Below are 15,956 nucleotides of genomic sequence, written 5' to 3' on the forward strand. Positions count from 1 at the left end.
AAGAAGGAATGAGTTGCGATGAATGAAAGTGAGTTGTGATGAATGAATTGTAGGTGAATGAGTTGTAGGGAGAAGTATTATTTATAGAGAGAAAAGAAGATAAAAAAAAAGGAAAATGGAAAAAAGCCGTTGAAAGAGCCGTTGGGAAGAAGAAAAAAAAATGAAAAACGGTCGAAATTCGCGTTTAAAATTATTATTATTATTATTATTATTTTTTTAATTTCTGGCGCGTGCAGAGCACACGCCTTTTCAAGGATACCCGATAACTCGGGTACTCCTCGAGGACCTCCCCCGCAACGCCCTCCTCGAAGCCGCTTGCATCCTCGAGTACTCACTCGAGTACCCGCGATGCGGGTGCTCTTAATAGTAATTAAAAGAACTGGTTCACGAGTACAGGTGTCAAGTTCATGAGCATTAAATTTTGAATTTAAATAAAATCTAACCTATAATATGAAAAAAAAAAAAAAAAAGGCAAATAGGTTAGAATCTCAAATATTGGCACGTTCACTCCATCCCTAAAACTGATGGAGATTCCTAATTTGCCCCTGAGGCAACCCACAAAAATTAATTTAAACCAAGGCTACTTTAGCCGCAAGCAATACAAGGTAGACAAAAAGCAAAAGAGGGAAAACGGGGAAGGTAAAAAAGGCAAACGGCGTAATAACGGAGGTAGAGCACAAGTTGCAAAGCAACACGGCACGTACACCGCTTCTCAGAATGCAAACAACACGTGTTTCAATCCATCAATTCAACCCCTCTCAAAGTCAGACGGTCGTTTAGGCCTCTGCAGCTAACCTGTATGTAGGGTCTTCCCCTATTTTTTTACAAACACCACATATTCCTCGTGCTCTTTTATTGTTCCTCTCTCTCTCTCTCCTCCTTTTCTCTCTCTTAATTTATTGTGCCCACATATTTATATATAAACCACCACCCTTTGCCCCCTCTCATCTCATCTCATCCGCAACTATTGATGCAAAATTACCTTCAACTTCTACACACACTCTAACCCTCCCCCTTTCATCGCCGGAGACTAATGGCTTCCTTTGAGATTGTCGATTCCGGCAGATTTGCCGGCGGCAGGTCTAATTTCTCGCAGACCTGCAACCTTTTGAGCCAGTATTTGAAGGAGAAGGGCAGCTTTGGCGAGCTCACGCTTGGCTTGACTCCTAGCTCCGAAATCAAAGGTATATAGGAGTAATTCCCTTTACTTTCTTTCCTTTTCCGCTTAGTTGCTGGATTTATCGTTTTATATTTGGAGCAGTAGATATTAATTTTTTTGGAATTTTTTCTGATTTAGGGGTTCCTACGGAGACGATGAATTTGCTGTCGGTGATCGAGAGTTCCGGCTCCAGAAACCCCCACTCGCCGGCGGCGGCGGCTTTTCCTGGCGGTAAAAACGAGACACAGGATATATCGAAGGTGGAGACTGCGCCGTTGACGATATTCTACGCCGGGCAGGTCATAGTTTTCAACGACTTTCCGGCGGATAAAGCGCAGGAGATCTTAGCGTTAGCTAGCAAGTTGAGCGCCGCCCAGACCCACCCCAACGCCGCCTTTGCTCCGCCCCATGCCGTCCAGAGCCCCGCCGAGTCCGCCTCCAGCGTTCCTAACTTTGTGTCAGCCCAGCCGGCTCTTGATTCTGGTAAGCCATAGATTATTGCCCTAAAATATCAAAACCCCCAATTTTGGGGATTTTTTTTTTGTTCATGTCAAATAACAATTTCTTTTTCCTCCACTTGCAGATTTACCCATTGCCAGGAAAAACTCGTTGGCCCGGTTCTTGGAGAAGAGGCGAGACAGGATCACCGCAAATGCGCCGTACCCAGCCGTAAGAAAGGCAACGCCGCCGCCTCCGAAGGCGGAGGCGTGGCTCGGATTGGGTCCGTAGCTTCCCTTCCAGATTCAGCGCAACTAGTGATTAAATTGAAAAGATTGTTAGTAGAGTATAATTTTACTGTTTATCCGTTCGTTAATTTGTAGCATAGTAGCTTGACTCTTAACTTTGTAAGCCATTTTGGTTCAGATTCAACACATTAAATATTACTCCTATAGTCCTATATTATTTTCTGAGGCACGTTAGTTTTTCGATCAAAATTTTCAAGGTATTATTTGTGAAACATTCTACGTGTGTGTGCGTTTCATTCACATGCATCTGGATGTTTTTTAATATATTATTTAATTTTATGCAATTGTGCCAATATTTTATTTGCTGCCCTTTGGAGTTAATTAGAACTGGTAAACTCTGTGCAGTCAAATTTTCTATTTGTTTATTTGGTCGATAGTATAATGAGTTTTTTTTTTCTTTGACGATATTACCCAAAGCATTTTTTAAGATTGCTCATTTCATTTTATAATATTATTTTCTTATGAAGTAATCATGACAATAATCTTTCTATAATCCGATAATTTTTTGGACTTTTGATCCCTTATCTGATTTATTTCATTTAGTAGGATTTAATTTTCTAGGCGAATAAAGCGTGAAGAAAGCGGCAGACACGTTTTGTTACTTCTTCCCAGATAGGGCATCCGATCATAGCTTATTAAGCTTTTAATTTCACGCCTCAGAGCAAAGTTATTGAAAAAAAAGAATTAAGTGGATAAATGTAAATATATCCAATATATTTTCTTGAAAATGCAAAAGAAAAAAAAAGAAAAAAAGGAAAATATTCTAAAAGTCTATAGAAAATTAAATTTATTCTATCAAGATACTTTTACACGAAAATACAATCTGCAGTAGCTAGCTCCAAATGGGCTATGTTCGAGTATGCAGACACTTTCCTTTTTGGTAACATGCGATATTCTTATACAACTTGTTTTATCTTTTAGATATTTAGAAAAATAAAAAAGATCCTATTTATGTTCCATCCAAAAATAAATCAATTAAATTTTGTATATGAGATAAATACAAGTGCGTGTGAAATTGTTAATTTGTGATAGTGGTCCATGGTGATTTCAACGTGCATTGGAATTTTAGTAAAGCTGAAAGCTAAGCATAAAGTCCACCAAATTAGAGATTTGTTGTTAAATTGTTTTCCCACTACTGTGCAATATGAAGTTCCATTTATCTTCTGCTTTTGATGAAAACGACACGTTGTATTATCTAAGTTAAGTTAAGTAGGTGATAAGAAACTACGCGGTTTTGAATTTTGGTGCACGCGGAAGATGCCTTTCTTTTGAGTTTCGAAAACAAATAACTAATGTGAATTACAAATTAGTTAGTCTTGACTTTATATTTTCATAATTTCGCAATCTCACATGTTTGCAATTTCTATTGTCCCATCAATTCATTTCCCTATTTTATTTCATATCTACAACTACAAGCAACAACTTGTTTGGTATCAGATGGGAAAGAGATAATATTTGTACAAATTTATATTTTTTCTATGTTACAATATTGAGTTTTGTATGCCCCACGCGCTTAACCATCCCCGGACCCCGCCTTTGGCCTCATTAGATGAACCATTCTTTATTATGTTTCAAGTGTGTGCATTCCATTATATGATTTATTTTTGCTAAAATCAAATCATATTTTTGTTCGATTTTTAAAAAAATATATCAAATTGAGTCAAATTAACCGAATAAATCTAATCAAATTAATTGAAATTTTTATAATTAAAACCGAATCGAAAAATCGAATTAATCCAAAAAACCGAAAATTTTGAAAAAAAAATTGAAAATTCCAAAAAAAACTACAAAATTTTAAAAATATATTAGAAGTTAGATATTATAAAATTATACTTGAGACATAAATTAGAGTCCCCGCGTATGTGCCCTGATTTGATTAATAATTTTCGGTTAATGTGATGTATTAGAGCATTCATAGTGGAATGACTTGATAGAAGGGGGGATCACAATGAGTAAGGAGGCCACAGTGGGATGACTTGATAGATGACTTGATTTTTTTAGTTTTGATTTTTGTATTTTTCATTTAAATTTAATTACACAAATTTAAATAACACAATTTACTTCAAAATTAAATTGCATTAAATTTAAAATCCTAAAAATTACATTAAATAAAACTAAAGACATAATTTCAAATTACTTAATTAAAACCTAAAAACATAATTTAAAACTACATAATTAAAACCTAAAGATCTCCTGTTTCTTTCATTCTAGCTATGATCTTCGCCACTCGAGCCTTGTGGATTTAATTGGAGGGTTTCTGGATCTATGCCATCCGTCTTCATCGTGGATCTTCCTCTTGAACTCGTTCTTCTTAGCGTACTCGCCGATGATTTTTTCCAGTTTGTCGTCTGATCTATCCAACCTCTCCTTGAATTTCAGTGGAGGCTCCGAGCTTTGTGGCGCATTCCCTTTCCCCTTCGCTTTTGCCGCTCTCGCCGCTGGAGAGGTTGGGAACCCAATTTGGGTCGTACCAGTTTGGATTGTATGGATCTATTTTTTTATATATATAGAATTTGAGAGAGAATGAGGAAGAAGATGATTGTTGTGTTTGAAGAAGAAAGATGAGAGTATATAAAGAAGAGAGAGAGAGAGAGAAAAAAAAAAGGAAAAAGGAAAAAGAAGGCATCGTTCGAATGACCGATTTTTCAAAAAAAATGTTTTTAAGTCGGCAACGGCCGAATTTTTCAAAATTCGATTTTTTTTTTGTTTTTTTAGGCGCGTGTGTGACATGCGCCATTTATTGAAGCAATCGTGGCTCACCCGATAAATCAGGGCACACTCAAGTCGATGCTGTCTGCAGTGGGGGACTCGATATTGTGGGTGACTCGAGTAGCCCCATCGAGTCACCCACTGTGGGTGCTCTTATGTTGATTATTCGGCCTAGATAGTACAATATTTATTCTACCTCATTTATAGAATATTGTTATTTGCCTCACTGAGAAGTGAGAATGTTTACTTAATTGAATGATAAGATAGATTAATAAAATATATAATTGAGTATTTGAAGGATAAAATTATAATTAAATAAGTCGTGTAAAATTAATCAATTCATCACAGTAAATGAGTTAGATTAGTTTTATCAATTCATCCTATCCTATGGTGAACTAATCGTATGATGCATTTTAGACTACATTTATCCATGACCAATGACAATCGGTCATCACTAAAAGACAAAAGAATTAAATCAAAAAAATATTAAAATATTAACAAAGTGAATAACTGATTGTCAAAAAATTTGCAGAACAACCCAAGTCATCCACCTTTTCAATCAAATGGGATAATGTCATTTGGCATTTTATAATTAAAAAATATGATAACAAATAATAAAAAAAAGAAAAAATATTTAGGTTGTAGTAGGTTATTGATAAAACATAAAAGTTGTTAAATTATAAATTATGTATGTGGACCAGATTTCTTTATGGGATTCTGTTAAGAGCATAGTATTGGGGACGCAGCAGGGGGAGATCGGAATTCGCCGCCGCATATGAATCAAAGCGTGGGCCGAATACTCTGCTTCCGCCGCGAATGCCGCCACCTGGTCTCAAGCTCAAAACCGTCTGATCAGCCTGCATAACTCGCAAATCAAAAATCACCGCGCAGTTCAATCCGCCACAAAGCTTTTCGAAGTGGTATCTATATATGCGTATATAAACGTATCAATAGCTACAGATCTGACCCGCCGGCCCGCCGCGCACTCGCCCATCACCAGCAGGCCGCCAATCGGACCGCCGCGCACACGACTCACACCCAGCACCAGCAGGTAGCAGCCAGCAGCCAGCAGGCCGGCACCGCTTCAGCGCCAGCAGCCAGTAGCCAGCTTCAAAGCCCAGATCTGACCGAAGACTCGGTCTCACTCAAACCTGCCGCCCCGTCGCACCCTCGGCCAGCCAGCCACCGATCTCAACGTCTCCCAGCCAGCCACCGATCTCAACGCTGGTAGTCTCTCTCGGCCAAGATCTGATTGGCTTCTTCCCAAACCTCCCTCTGTCAATTCCTCCAAGTCTATCGCCGTGCCGTTTTCAGATTCAGAGCAGGTCCGATTCAGAGCAGGCAGTCGTCACTTCTCTTTAAAGCTAAGTTGTAGTCTCTTCTCTACTATGAAAATGGCGAATGGTTTGGAGTTTGGAGTTTGGATTTGCACTGATTTGTCTTAGCAAAACACGAATAGAGTTCTCATACATACTGTAATTGGTGGTTGCAATGGTTTTCTGTTATGAAGCTGATCATGATTGGATATGAATGCTTACTGGAATGGATATTTGAGATAGTTGAATTCCTTGAATGTTTTCGATCTGACCAGTGGTTGTTGGAGTTGAAATAATTGTGGAGTAACTTGAAGTTGTTTGGTTAAGAGTTCTTTTTCCTTGTCCTTTGACCGGAGAGCATGAGTCGTGAGGAGGTTTGGAGGGTGGTGAGGAGAAGGGGGCACGAGAGGACCGGAGCAGAAGGCAATGTGGTGTATCAACGGAGCAATAACTTTCATAGGGAGCCGAAGACTTGGAGGAGTGGAACTGGGGTTAAACCTCTTTCGAGATCCCAGATAGTCACCTTCTTCTTTAACAACATCCCCGAAGATTGCAGCTTTCATTTCTTGAAAAGGAAGTTTGGTGCCATTCGCGTTCCGACTGACATTTTCTGTCCCAAAAAGAGAGATAAAAAAGGGAAGCTTTTCGGCTTTGTCCGATTCGAAGGTGTCGAGGACACGGAAGGTCTGCTTGAACAATTGAATCAACTTTGGATTGGAAGCTACAAAATTAGGGTTTTTAAACCAAGGTTTGAGAGGGTGGTGAAGGATGAAGAAAAAAGGAGGTTCGACACAAAAAGAGATATTGGAAAGATAACAGACTGCTTCAATTTTTTGGATTCTGCAAAGAAGAAGCCGGGAGTTTCTTTTAAAGAAGTTCTCACTGGAGTCTCTGAAGGAGAACCCTGCACAAGAGAAAAGCTACAATTCAAAACTTCGGAGGAGGATTCTAAGTGGCTTGAAGGAACATTCACAGGTTTCATCAAAGATGATTTCTCCTGGGATGAAATAAAAGAAGAAATCAACAGCGAATGTGCCCGGAAATTGAAAGTTTCGACGATGGGGGGAAGTTTGGTGCTCATCAGAAGTATTTGCGATCTGTCAACACAAGAAGTTCTCAAGGAGTTGGATGAATGGAGCGACTTCTGGTTTCTTTGGAAGAGGAAATGGAACTTCGTTGATGTGCACCAGCAGCGAGCTATTTGGACGAGATGGATTGGAATCCCGCTTCATGCATGGAACTCTCGTTTCTTTGATTCGGTGACGGCAAACTTTGGCCGGATATTGAAAATTCACGAACTGACGAAGGAAAGAGAGAAATTGGACGAAGCTTTGATCCAAATCTCTACAGGTCTCAAATCCATTGAGCAAGTATTTGAGTGCTGCATTGATGGAGCTAGTTTCACACTTCGCATTGAAGAAATTCAGGATAACCCTCTCTCGTCCTTGATCGAAGAACCGGATTTAGATGAGTCAGAATCTGAATTGGAATCGGATTCAGGATGGTCGGACGCAGCGGAGTCCATGGAACCGGCTATTGCTACGATCGGAATGATGGACGACATCGGTGTGGGAGATGGAGACGTTTCGATTCTCCAAGAATTGAACTCTTCGATTCCTTCGCAAGAAGTTTCGGTTTTCCAAGAATTGAACTCTTCGATTCTTTCGCAACAAATCGTTGCAGACACCTCAGTCGAGGTTACCAATCATGAGGAGACAACGTTGGGAGGCTCGAAAATGCTTTTGAATGTGGTTGTTGCCGAAGGTTTAGGCCAATCTTCTTGCAGGCCCGAGCAGGAGGATAGCCTCCTTTGGGCCGAAAACTCAAAGGACCAAGACAAAAGCCCAAGTGGAAACTTATTGGAGTCCCCTTGTCGTCCGGTCGAAAACTTTTGTGAGGTACCTTTTTCCTTGCTCACGGTTCCTGCCGTGAAAGAAAAGGAATCCATTCTTGTACAAGGGGGATTTGACGATCTGGAAGATAACAGTGAGAGTCTCGACGTGAATGTTATTGTAGAAGAAAACAAACATGCTGAGGAAGTGGCTAGGACAGAAAACGATGATTCTTTGGGCTCCCAAGCAGGGGAAGAGAGGATGCCTTCCAACAACAAAAGGGTTGATCCCCGATGCACAAATGGAAAAAAAGGTAAAGGGAAAAAGAAGAATAAAGCGAGGGAGAAGGAGAATTGGGGGCGTTTCATCTCTGAAATAGAACCACTAAATGGGAGAGGGGAGGAGGCCGCAGGGGAGGAATACGCTGGGGAGATTCAAAAAGGGTTGCTTTCGACAAAGGAGGGGGGAATTTCAGGTCAGAAAATCTGGGACTTTGGGAAGAAGTTAGGGCTTTCAAGTCAGACTGAAGAAGAGGTGATTGTCCGCCAAATCGAGATGCAAGGTAACTTCCTTTCCTTCGATAATGCTGGGTGTCAGATGAATTGTCCATGAATTTACTGTCATACAACATTAGGGGCTTGGGGAGCATTGCGAAACAACGAGATGTTTTTGAACTTGTAAGAGGGCATAAGATTGACATTTGTTGTTTACAAGAGACAAAAATGGAGACTTTTAGTGATGTTTTTTGTAATTCTTGGTGGGGGTTTAATAACACAGATAAGGCAATCAGGAACTCTGAGGGGAGAGCTGGGGGAATTGCGTGTTTATGGAATAGGGAGGTATTCGAAGCATCTAGTTCTTGGGATTTACCGGGGGCCGTGGTTGTTAACGGTAGGTATAAGGAGGGCGGTCTCTTATGCTGCATTATCAATGTTTATGCGCCAACTGAATCAAAGGATAAGAGGATTCTCTGGGATGCAATTGGTTCTATTGTTGAACAGAATATGGATCGAAGTGTGTGTATTTTGGGAGATTTTAACGCAGTCAGGAGAAGAGAAGAGAGGGTGGGCAGCGGGGAGACGTTTCGAGCGTCGGAGGCGAGGTTTTTCGAGGAATTTATTGGGGGGAATGATCTGAAGGAAATTCATACACAAGGTCGAAAGTACACTTGGTACAAGCCCAATGGCAAATGCAAGAGCAAGATCGATCGTTTCCTTGTTAACGAAACTTGGATGCTTACTTGGGAAGGAAGTTCTGCACGCGGTCTTAAGCGTTCGATCTCGGATCACTGTCCGATTGTTCTCACTACTAGAACGGAGGATTGGGGACCAAAACCTTTTAGGTTCCTAAATGCTTGGACAAATCATCCGGACTTTGAAGAAGTTGTAAAGAAAGTGTGGACGGGGACTGACTGTCAGGGATGGAGCTTTTTCGTAGTTAAGGAGAAATTGAAGAAACTTCGAGAGGCTTTAAAAGTTTGGAATCGCACATCCTTTGGTGAGATTGATTCTAAAATTCACGAATTAAAGAAAGAGTTACAACAGAAAGATGAGCTTGACGAGCAGAGTTGTTTAGGCGAAGTGGATGTTATCAGAAGAAATGAGCTCCAAGCTCTCCTTTCCCTTCAGCTGAAGCATAAGCAGATGACTTTACAACAGAAGGCTAAACTGAAATGGCTTAAGGAGGGAGATGTGAATTCTGGCTTCTTCCATAAAGCGATTAAAGGGAGGCGGTTGAAGAACGACATAGGCGGACTGATCTTTGATAACTCATGGATCTCCAAACCGGAAGAGGTAAAAGCTAGGGTGAGAAATCATTTTGAAACCTTTTTCAAGCGGAAAAATAGACAGATGCCTGTTATTCCCATTGACTTTGTGAGAAGGAAAATCTCGGATGAGGAGAGAAATTGGCTGATTAGAGGTTTTGAACCTGAAGAAGTTAAAGAAGCGGTCTGGAGCTGTTCTGGCGATAAGAGTCCAGGACCTGATGGCTTTAACTTTTCATTCTGGAGATCGGCTTGGGATGTTGTTAAGGAGGATATCCTCCAGGTCTTGAAGGACTTCCACGCGAACGGAAAAATTCCTAAAGGAGGTAATGCTTCTTTTATCGTTTTAATTCCGAAGAAAGAAGGGGCTGATTCGTTGAATGAATTTCGCCCAATATCGCTCATTACCAGCTTGTATAAAATCATTGCAAAGATCTTGGCGGGGAGACTGACGAAGGTGATGGGGTCGATCATCTCTGATAATCAAAGCGCTTTCGTTAAAGGGCGGTTCATTCTTGATGGGGCGGTCATTTTGAATGAAGTTGTTGTTGAGTCAAAGAAGAAGCGACGAAGCAGGATCTTCTTTAAGATTGACTTTGCCAAAGCTTTCGATTCAGTTCAATGGGACTTTTTGGATACTTTGCTTGACAGAATGAACTTCGATGGGATTTGGAGGAAATGGATTCAAGGGTGTCTACAGTCAGCCATGGCAAGTGTCCTAGTTAACGGGTCATCAACGGAAGATTTCAAAATGGAGAGAGGCTTGAGACAGGGTGACCCGATGTCTCCCTTCTTGTTCCTCATTGTCGCGGAAGGGTTGAATGCGCTCGTTGAGAGGGCAGTGGAACGACAGTTATTGTTTCCGGTTAAGATTGGTAAGGATGAAGTGCCGATTACACACCTCCAGTACGCGGATGACACCATCTTTATTTTAGAGGCTGATGACCGAAATGTGGAATCTCTGAAAAGTCTGTTGCTTCTCTTTCATTTTATCTCTGGTCTTGCTGTCAACTTCGCCAAGAGCAGCCTGATGACGGTGGGAGTGAATGTGTCTGTCGAGAGGATTTGGGCTTCGTTTCTCCATTGCAAGATTGCTTCCTTCCCGTGTCTTTACTTGGGAACCAAAATTGGCGGCCGAAGCAATGGTGTTAGCGAGTGGAAGTTCTTGGTGGATAAAGTCTCAAACAAAATTGCAAGCTGGAGAAAAAGACCTCTCTCTTTGGCGGGGAGGATCACTCTTGTTAAAGCGGTGCTTCAATCGATTCCGGTATATCAACTGGCCTACGCTTTCATTCCCAAGACTGTGCTCAAGAATCTCAATTCCTTGTTCTCCAGATTTCTGTGGGGTGGAGGCTCTCAGTCGGGAAAAATCACCTGGTTTAAATGGAGCTCTTTGTGTTCCAATAAGAAAACAGGAGGTCTTGGATTTCGGGATGTGGAATGGTTTAATCATGCTCTGTTAATTAAATGGCTTTGGAGATTTTTGGTGGATGGGGGAGCTTTGTGGGCGAGAGTGATCAAATCTATTTATGGGGAACTTCTCTGGGGCGAAGAGGGGGATTGCTCGGTGGTGGGAAGAAGTGGGCAGTTGGGGTGGTGGGCGAAAATTGTGGAGAAAGGGGGAGGAAGAGATGATAGATGGTTCATTGATCACCTTCAACACCGTCTCGGGGATGGGATGAATACAATGTTCTGGGAGGACGTGTGGGCTATTAGCAAACCTCTTAAGTTCTCTTTCCCGAGATTGTATAACTTGTGTTCGAATAAGAAAGGCCTCGTCGGAGAGAGTGGGTTTTGGGAAGGAGAAGAGTGGGTGTGGTCGGTGAATTGGAGGAGGGATTTGAGGGAAAGGGAGACTGGTCAGGTGGGGGAACTTTTGAGACTTGTTGCTGCTTTTGTCCCTTCTGCAGGTTTAACTGATGGATGGATTTGGAGGGCAACTACGGACGGTAAATTCTCAACAAAGTCGGCTTATGATTTGGTGGCGGCTTCCAGAGAGGCGCAACAAACTCAACCGGCTGAGATGGCTATGGTTTGGGAGGCTCCAACATCACACAAAGCCAAGGTGACGGCGTGGAGATGTCTTAGAAATCGTTTGGCTACCAGTGACAATTTGAAAAAACGACAAATTCAAATTAGCTTGGAAGAGAGAGGATGCAACGCCTGCGTCGCTGGAGAGGAGTCGACGGAACATCTGTTTCTTCATTGCCCGAAAACTGCGGCGGTGTGAGACCTAATCTTCCAATGGTTACACATCAAAACGGCAAATCCTAGAGGTACTCTTCATCACTACACTTCCTTCATCTCTGCTGCCAAAAAGAAGAAAGGAAGAAGATTGCTAAATGCGTTATGGGTGGGAACGGTTTGGACGCTTTGGGAAAAAAGAAACGAGAGTCGTTTTCAAGGAAAAATTTGGGATATTGAGAGACTTGTTTTACAGATCAAGGGTAGACTTTGGAGTTGGAATGAGGTTTATAAAGTTTTGGAGTTGAGAATCCCTTTCACCATGTGGTGCTCAAAGGGTTTCAATCTTTCATTCTTGTTTTGATTGGCATCTCTTGTGCCTTGCTTTTTATCTCAATAAAAATTTAATTTTACTGATCAAAAAAAAAAATAAATTGTGTATGTGGAAGAGAGATAAATAAATATTTTATTAAAAATTGAGTTGTTAGATAGTCTTATATCAGCCATTTTGAGTAATTAAAATATAATTAAAATAGAAAAATATTTATGAAATCGTCTGGTAACTGTGCAGGAGACTCGGAAAGTCGGAAACTAAACGAAAAAGTTTTGGAAAACTATTTGCAGGCACATGTTGCTGAAATTGCATGTGATGGGACTCAATATGAAGATAACAAATGCATGAAAATCTTTGATTATTCAGCGTAAAACTATCGAATAAAATTAATCTTTTTTTTTTTGTCACTATATAATACATACACAAAGAGTTATGTGACTAAAATTTGGCAATATAATATTGAACTTTAATCAAATTCTGATTTTGTACATAAATTTTAAAAGGTAACATGATAAATTGATAATTACTGAACTTTTATCAAATTCTGATTTTAAATATAAACTTTAAAAAATAATGTAAAAACTTTAAAAGGTAGCGTGATAATTACTGGACTTTCATCAAATTCTGATTTTGTACGCAAACTTTAAAACACAACGCAGTAATTATTGAATTATTAATTTAATCAGATGTTGCTATCAATCGAGATTCTGACCAAATTTACTATATTGAGATGGCTAGTCGAATAATTTGATGAATTTCGCATTATTCTGAATGTGTCATCACATATGTTGTTTTATTCCCTTATCAATTATGTCACGTTAATTATTCAGTTAGTCAAGTCAGCACTAAATTTTGGCCAAAATTTCGATTGGTAGCAAATCAAATTAATCAATAGTTCGATAATTATCAAGCTATATTTTCAAGTTTGTTTGCAAAATCAGAATGTGATAAAAGTTTAGTAATTACTCCTAATGTTTGTATCAAAAATGAAAATTTCATAAAAGTTCAGTAATTATCACAATATCTCTTAAAATTTATATGTAATATTAAAAGTTAATGAAAATTAGTACTCCTAAAATAAATAGAAAAATTAGGTATCCGCACTGGCACCCCCGACGACTACAGACTACAGAATTAATTAAACATGGATTTGTTATTGTCACGTTGTTCACATCCAAACTTTTGCTTATAATAAATACTTCAATGCTTTTGTAAAATATTAGTATTCCTATTAAATTAGGGGCATCACCTAAACAACCCTACCCGGCTCCTTTTGATTGAGCTTCACGTGCAATGCTTTGTTAAATCTAGTCTTTTAGCTAGTTGGGTGTCGGTCGCCTTCATTTACAACTTTATATTAAAAGAAAGTTTAATTTGTTTAAAATACACAAACATTAATTCGATTTTGATTTTGAATTCGATTTTAAATATTATTTAAAATACACAAAAATTTAACTTTTGTTTGGATTTCTCACAAATCCAAAATCAAAACTTACATCCAGACATGTGGCAATTTGATATAGTATTAACTAATCAGACAAATCTAATGATCAAAACCACTTGATTGTTAAAAAAACATTTTAAAAATCCACCATATCTCACTCCTCACAAAGAATTATTAAATGATTAACGAGAAAGAAAAGAGAAGGTACTCAAATGATACTTGAATTTTGATAATTACGTTGAGGGTACTGTATTTGTTTTTTTATCCTTTTAAATAAAGGAATGATATAATAAAGTATAAATTTATCGCTTACAGTGAGATCATAATTTTTATATTTTATTTGTTTGAATAATAATATATTTATTTATTTTTTATAAAGTGGTATAAAATTATATCACCGTCACTTTTATATAAAATTATCTGTTTTCCAATAAAAAATATAATGTTCGAAAATTTATATATACCATTTGTACGATTTTTATATTATGTCAAAACAAGCGAGGTATAAGTTGGTAAATGAAGCTTATCACTTCCTTATATCTCAAATCAAGCACACCCCGAATAAAAATTTAAGTTTGTTATTAGTATTCTTAAACCTAAATGCATATTTAACCATGTTTTTCAATTGAGAAAAAATTAGATTCGGGATATTTTGTAATGTTATTCAAAGATTGAGAAAAAAAAATGCGGGAAGGGATATGGTGATTGGTGAGGTTGAACTTTAGATCTTTTAATGATATATATATATATATATATATATATATATATATATATATAGGGAGAGGTTCAAGAAAGAACCATAAATAAAAGAAGACCGGAGAACCATTTTCAGCCATTCGATCATCAAGATCTACGGTGGATGCATCATCTTGTTGGATGAATGCAGATCCTGGGTTCGAATCCTGAAGGGAGCATTTTTTTTTTTTTTTAGTGCATTAATTTTAACAGCGAATGCATTAATTTTTACAGTGGGTGCATTAGATTTGATGGTTCTCCCGTTCTCACAAATAATGTAGTTCTCTTTAGAACCACACCCTATATATATATATATATATATATATATATATATATATATATATATATATATAAATGATCTTTAACGTTTAAATTAATGACCCCAAAGAGACTGTTCGATTTGAATTTTATTAATGTCATCTTGTACTTTTACTTTTATAATATGAAATTAAATAGCATGTAAAAACATTAACTTAAAAAATTGGATGTTTGGATTAGGTCGCACAGCCCCATGTTCCAACATTTTTAGTTTCATTTTCAATTGCATTTATTTATTTCATTTTGATTTCTCAACCAACTTTGGTTACTGGTTTATTTAAGATTTGGTCAACTTGGCTGGTTTATACTTTTTTTATATGTATATATACACACAAAAATTTGAATACAACTGATTGTAATGTACAATCGAATTGCACGTATTATGACTCGGACTCAGTGACTCACATTCTGACCCAAATTATATAAATGACATTATTCGGTTATATAAATAATATTGCCTATAATTGATAATATTCAGTTGTACAAATGACATTATTTATAATTAATACTATTCTATTATACAAATGACACTGCGTATAAATGACATCATAACATTGTAAATGACACTATGACATTTTAAAATATTATAATGTCATCTGTATAATCGAATAGTGCCAATTATATGCAGTATCATTTGTATAATTAAATAGTGTCATTTACACGATTAGTGTCATTTCTATAACCGAATAATGTCAATTATACACAGTGTCATTTACAATGTCATGATGCCATTTATACGTAGTGCCATTATTAGATTCAAGGCGCAATGTCATTTGTATAATCGAATAGTATCAATTACATACAATGTTATTTGTATAATCGAATAATGTCATTTAGACGATTTTGATCATCATACAGATTTGGATCAGGGTGCAGATCAAGATACGGGTCAGGGTGCAACCTGGCTGTACGATACAACCGATTGCGCTCAATACTATATTACATTTAAATCAATCAAATAACAATCATCTATTACAAATTAAATCAAATATTAAAACAAATACAATCCACACGTATGAAAATTAAATCAATAACTGTTGGAAATATGGTTTTGAAAATATGGTTTTATGCCATATCTGAAAATTATTATTTAATTAAATATTTATTATTTAATTAAAATAATTATTGGATGTTAATCTACATCTCGAGTAGATCAACGTGATATACTTGAAGTCTCAAAACCGATTTCCGATGAGTGAGATATTGTATGTCAAAGTTTGGATGTTGAAGAGGGAAAATAAATGCTATCCCACATTGGAAAACATAGAGATATTTTTCATGTATAAGAATAGCAAAGCACATGGAGTTGATAAATTGACTTGTGGGCTTGCTAGTGGGCTTGATCTAAGTACTAGCCTCGCGCGCCGCCGCCGACGATCGATCGGACGGACGGACGACGCCGCCGCCGCCGCCG

The 15,956-nt window shown here is 38.1% G+C and overlaps 1 protein-coding gene across 1 annotated transcript; it reads left to right on the forward strand.

The window, feature by feature from the left end:
- The first annotated feature begins 780 nt into the window (after nt 1-780).
- Nucleotides 781-2,074, forward strand: LOC130987847 (protein TIFY 10A-like). Its single transcript, XM_057911550.1, has 3 exons — nt 781-1,184; nt 1,298-1,642; nt 1,743-2,074. The coding sequence occupies exons 1-3, from the start codon at nt 1,034-1,036 to the stop codon at nt 1,886-1,888; spliced, it is 642 nt and encodes a 213-aa protein (XP_057767533.1). The 5' UTR covers nt 781-1,033; the 3' UTR covers nt 1,889-2,074.
- The last annotated feature ends 13,882 nt before the right edge of the window (nt 2,075-15,956 follow it).

Source organism: Salvia miltiorrhiza, chromosome 1 (assembly GCF_028751815.1).
Source record: "Salvia miltiorrhiza cultivar Shanhuang (shh) chromosome 1, IMPLAD_Smil_shh, whole genome shotgun sequence".
NCBI lineage: Eukaryota > Viridiplantae > Streptophyta > Magnoliopsida > Lamiales > Lamiaceae > Salvia > Salvia miltiorrhiza.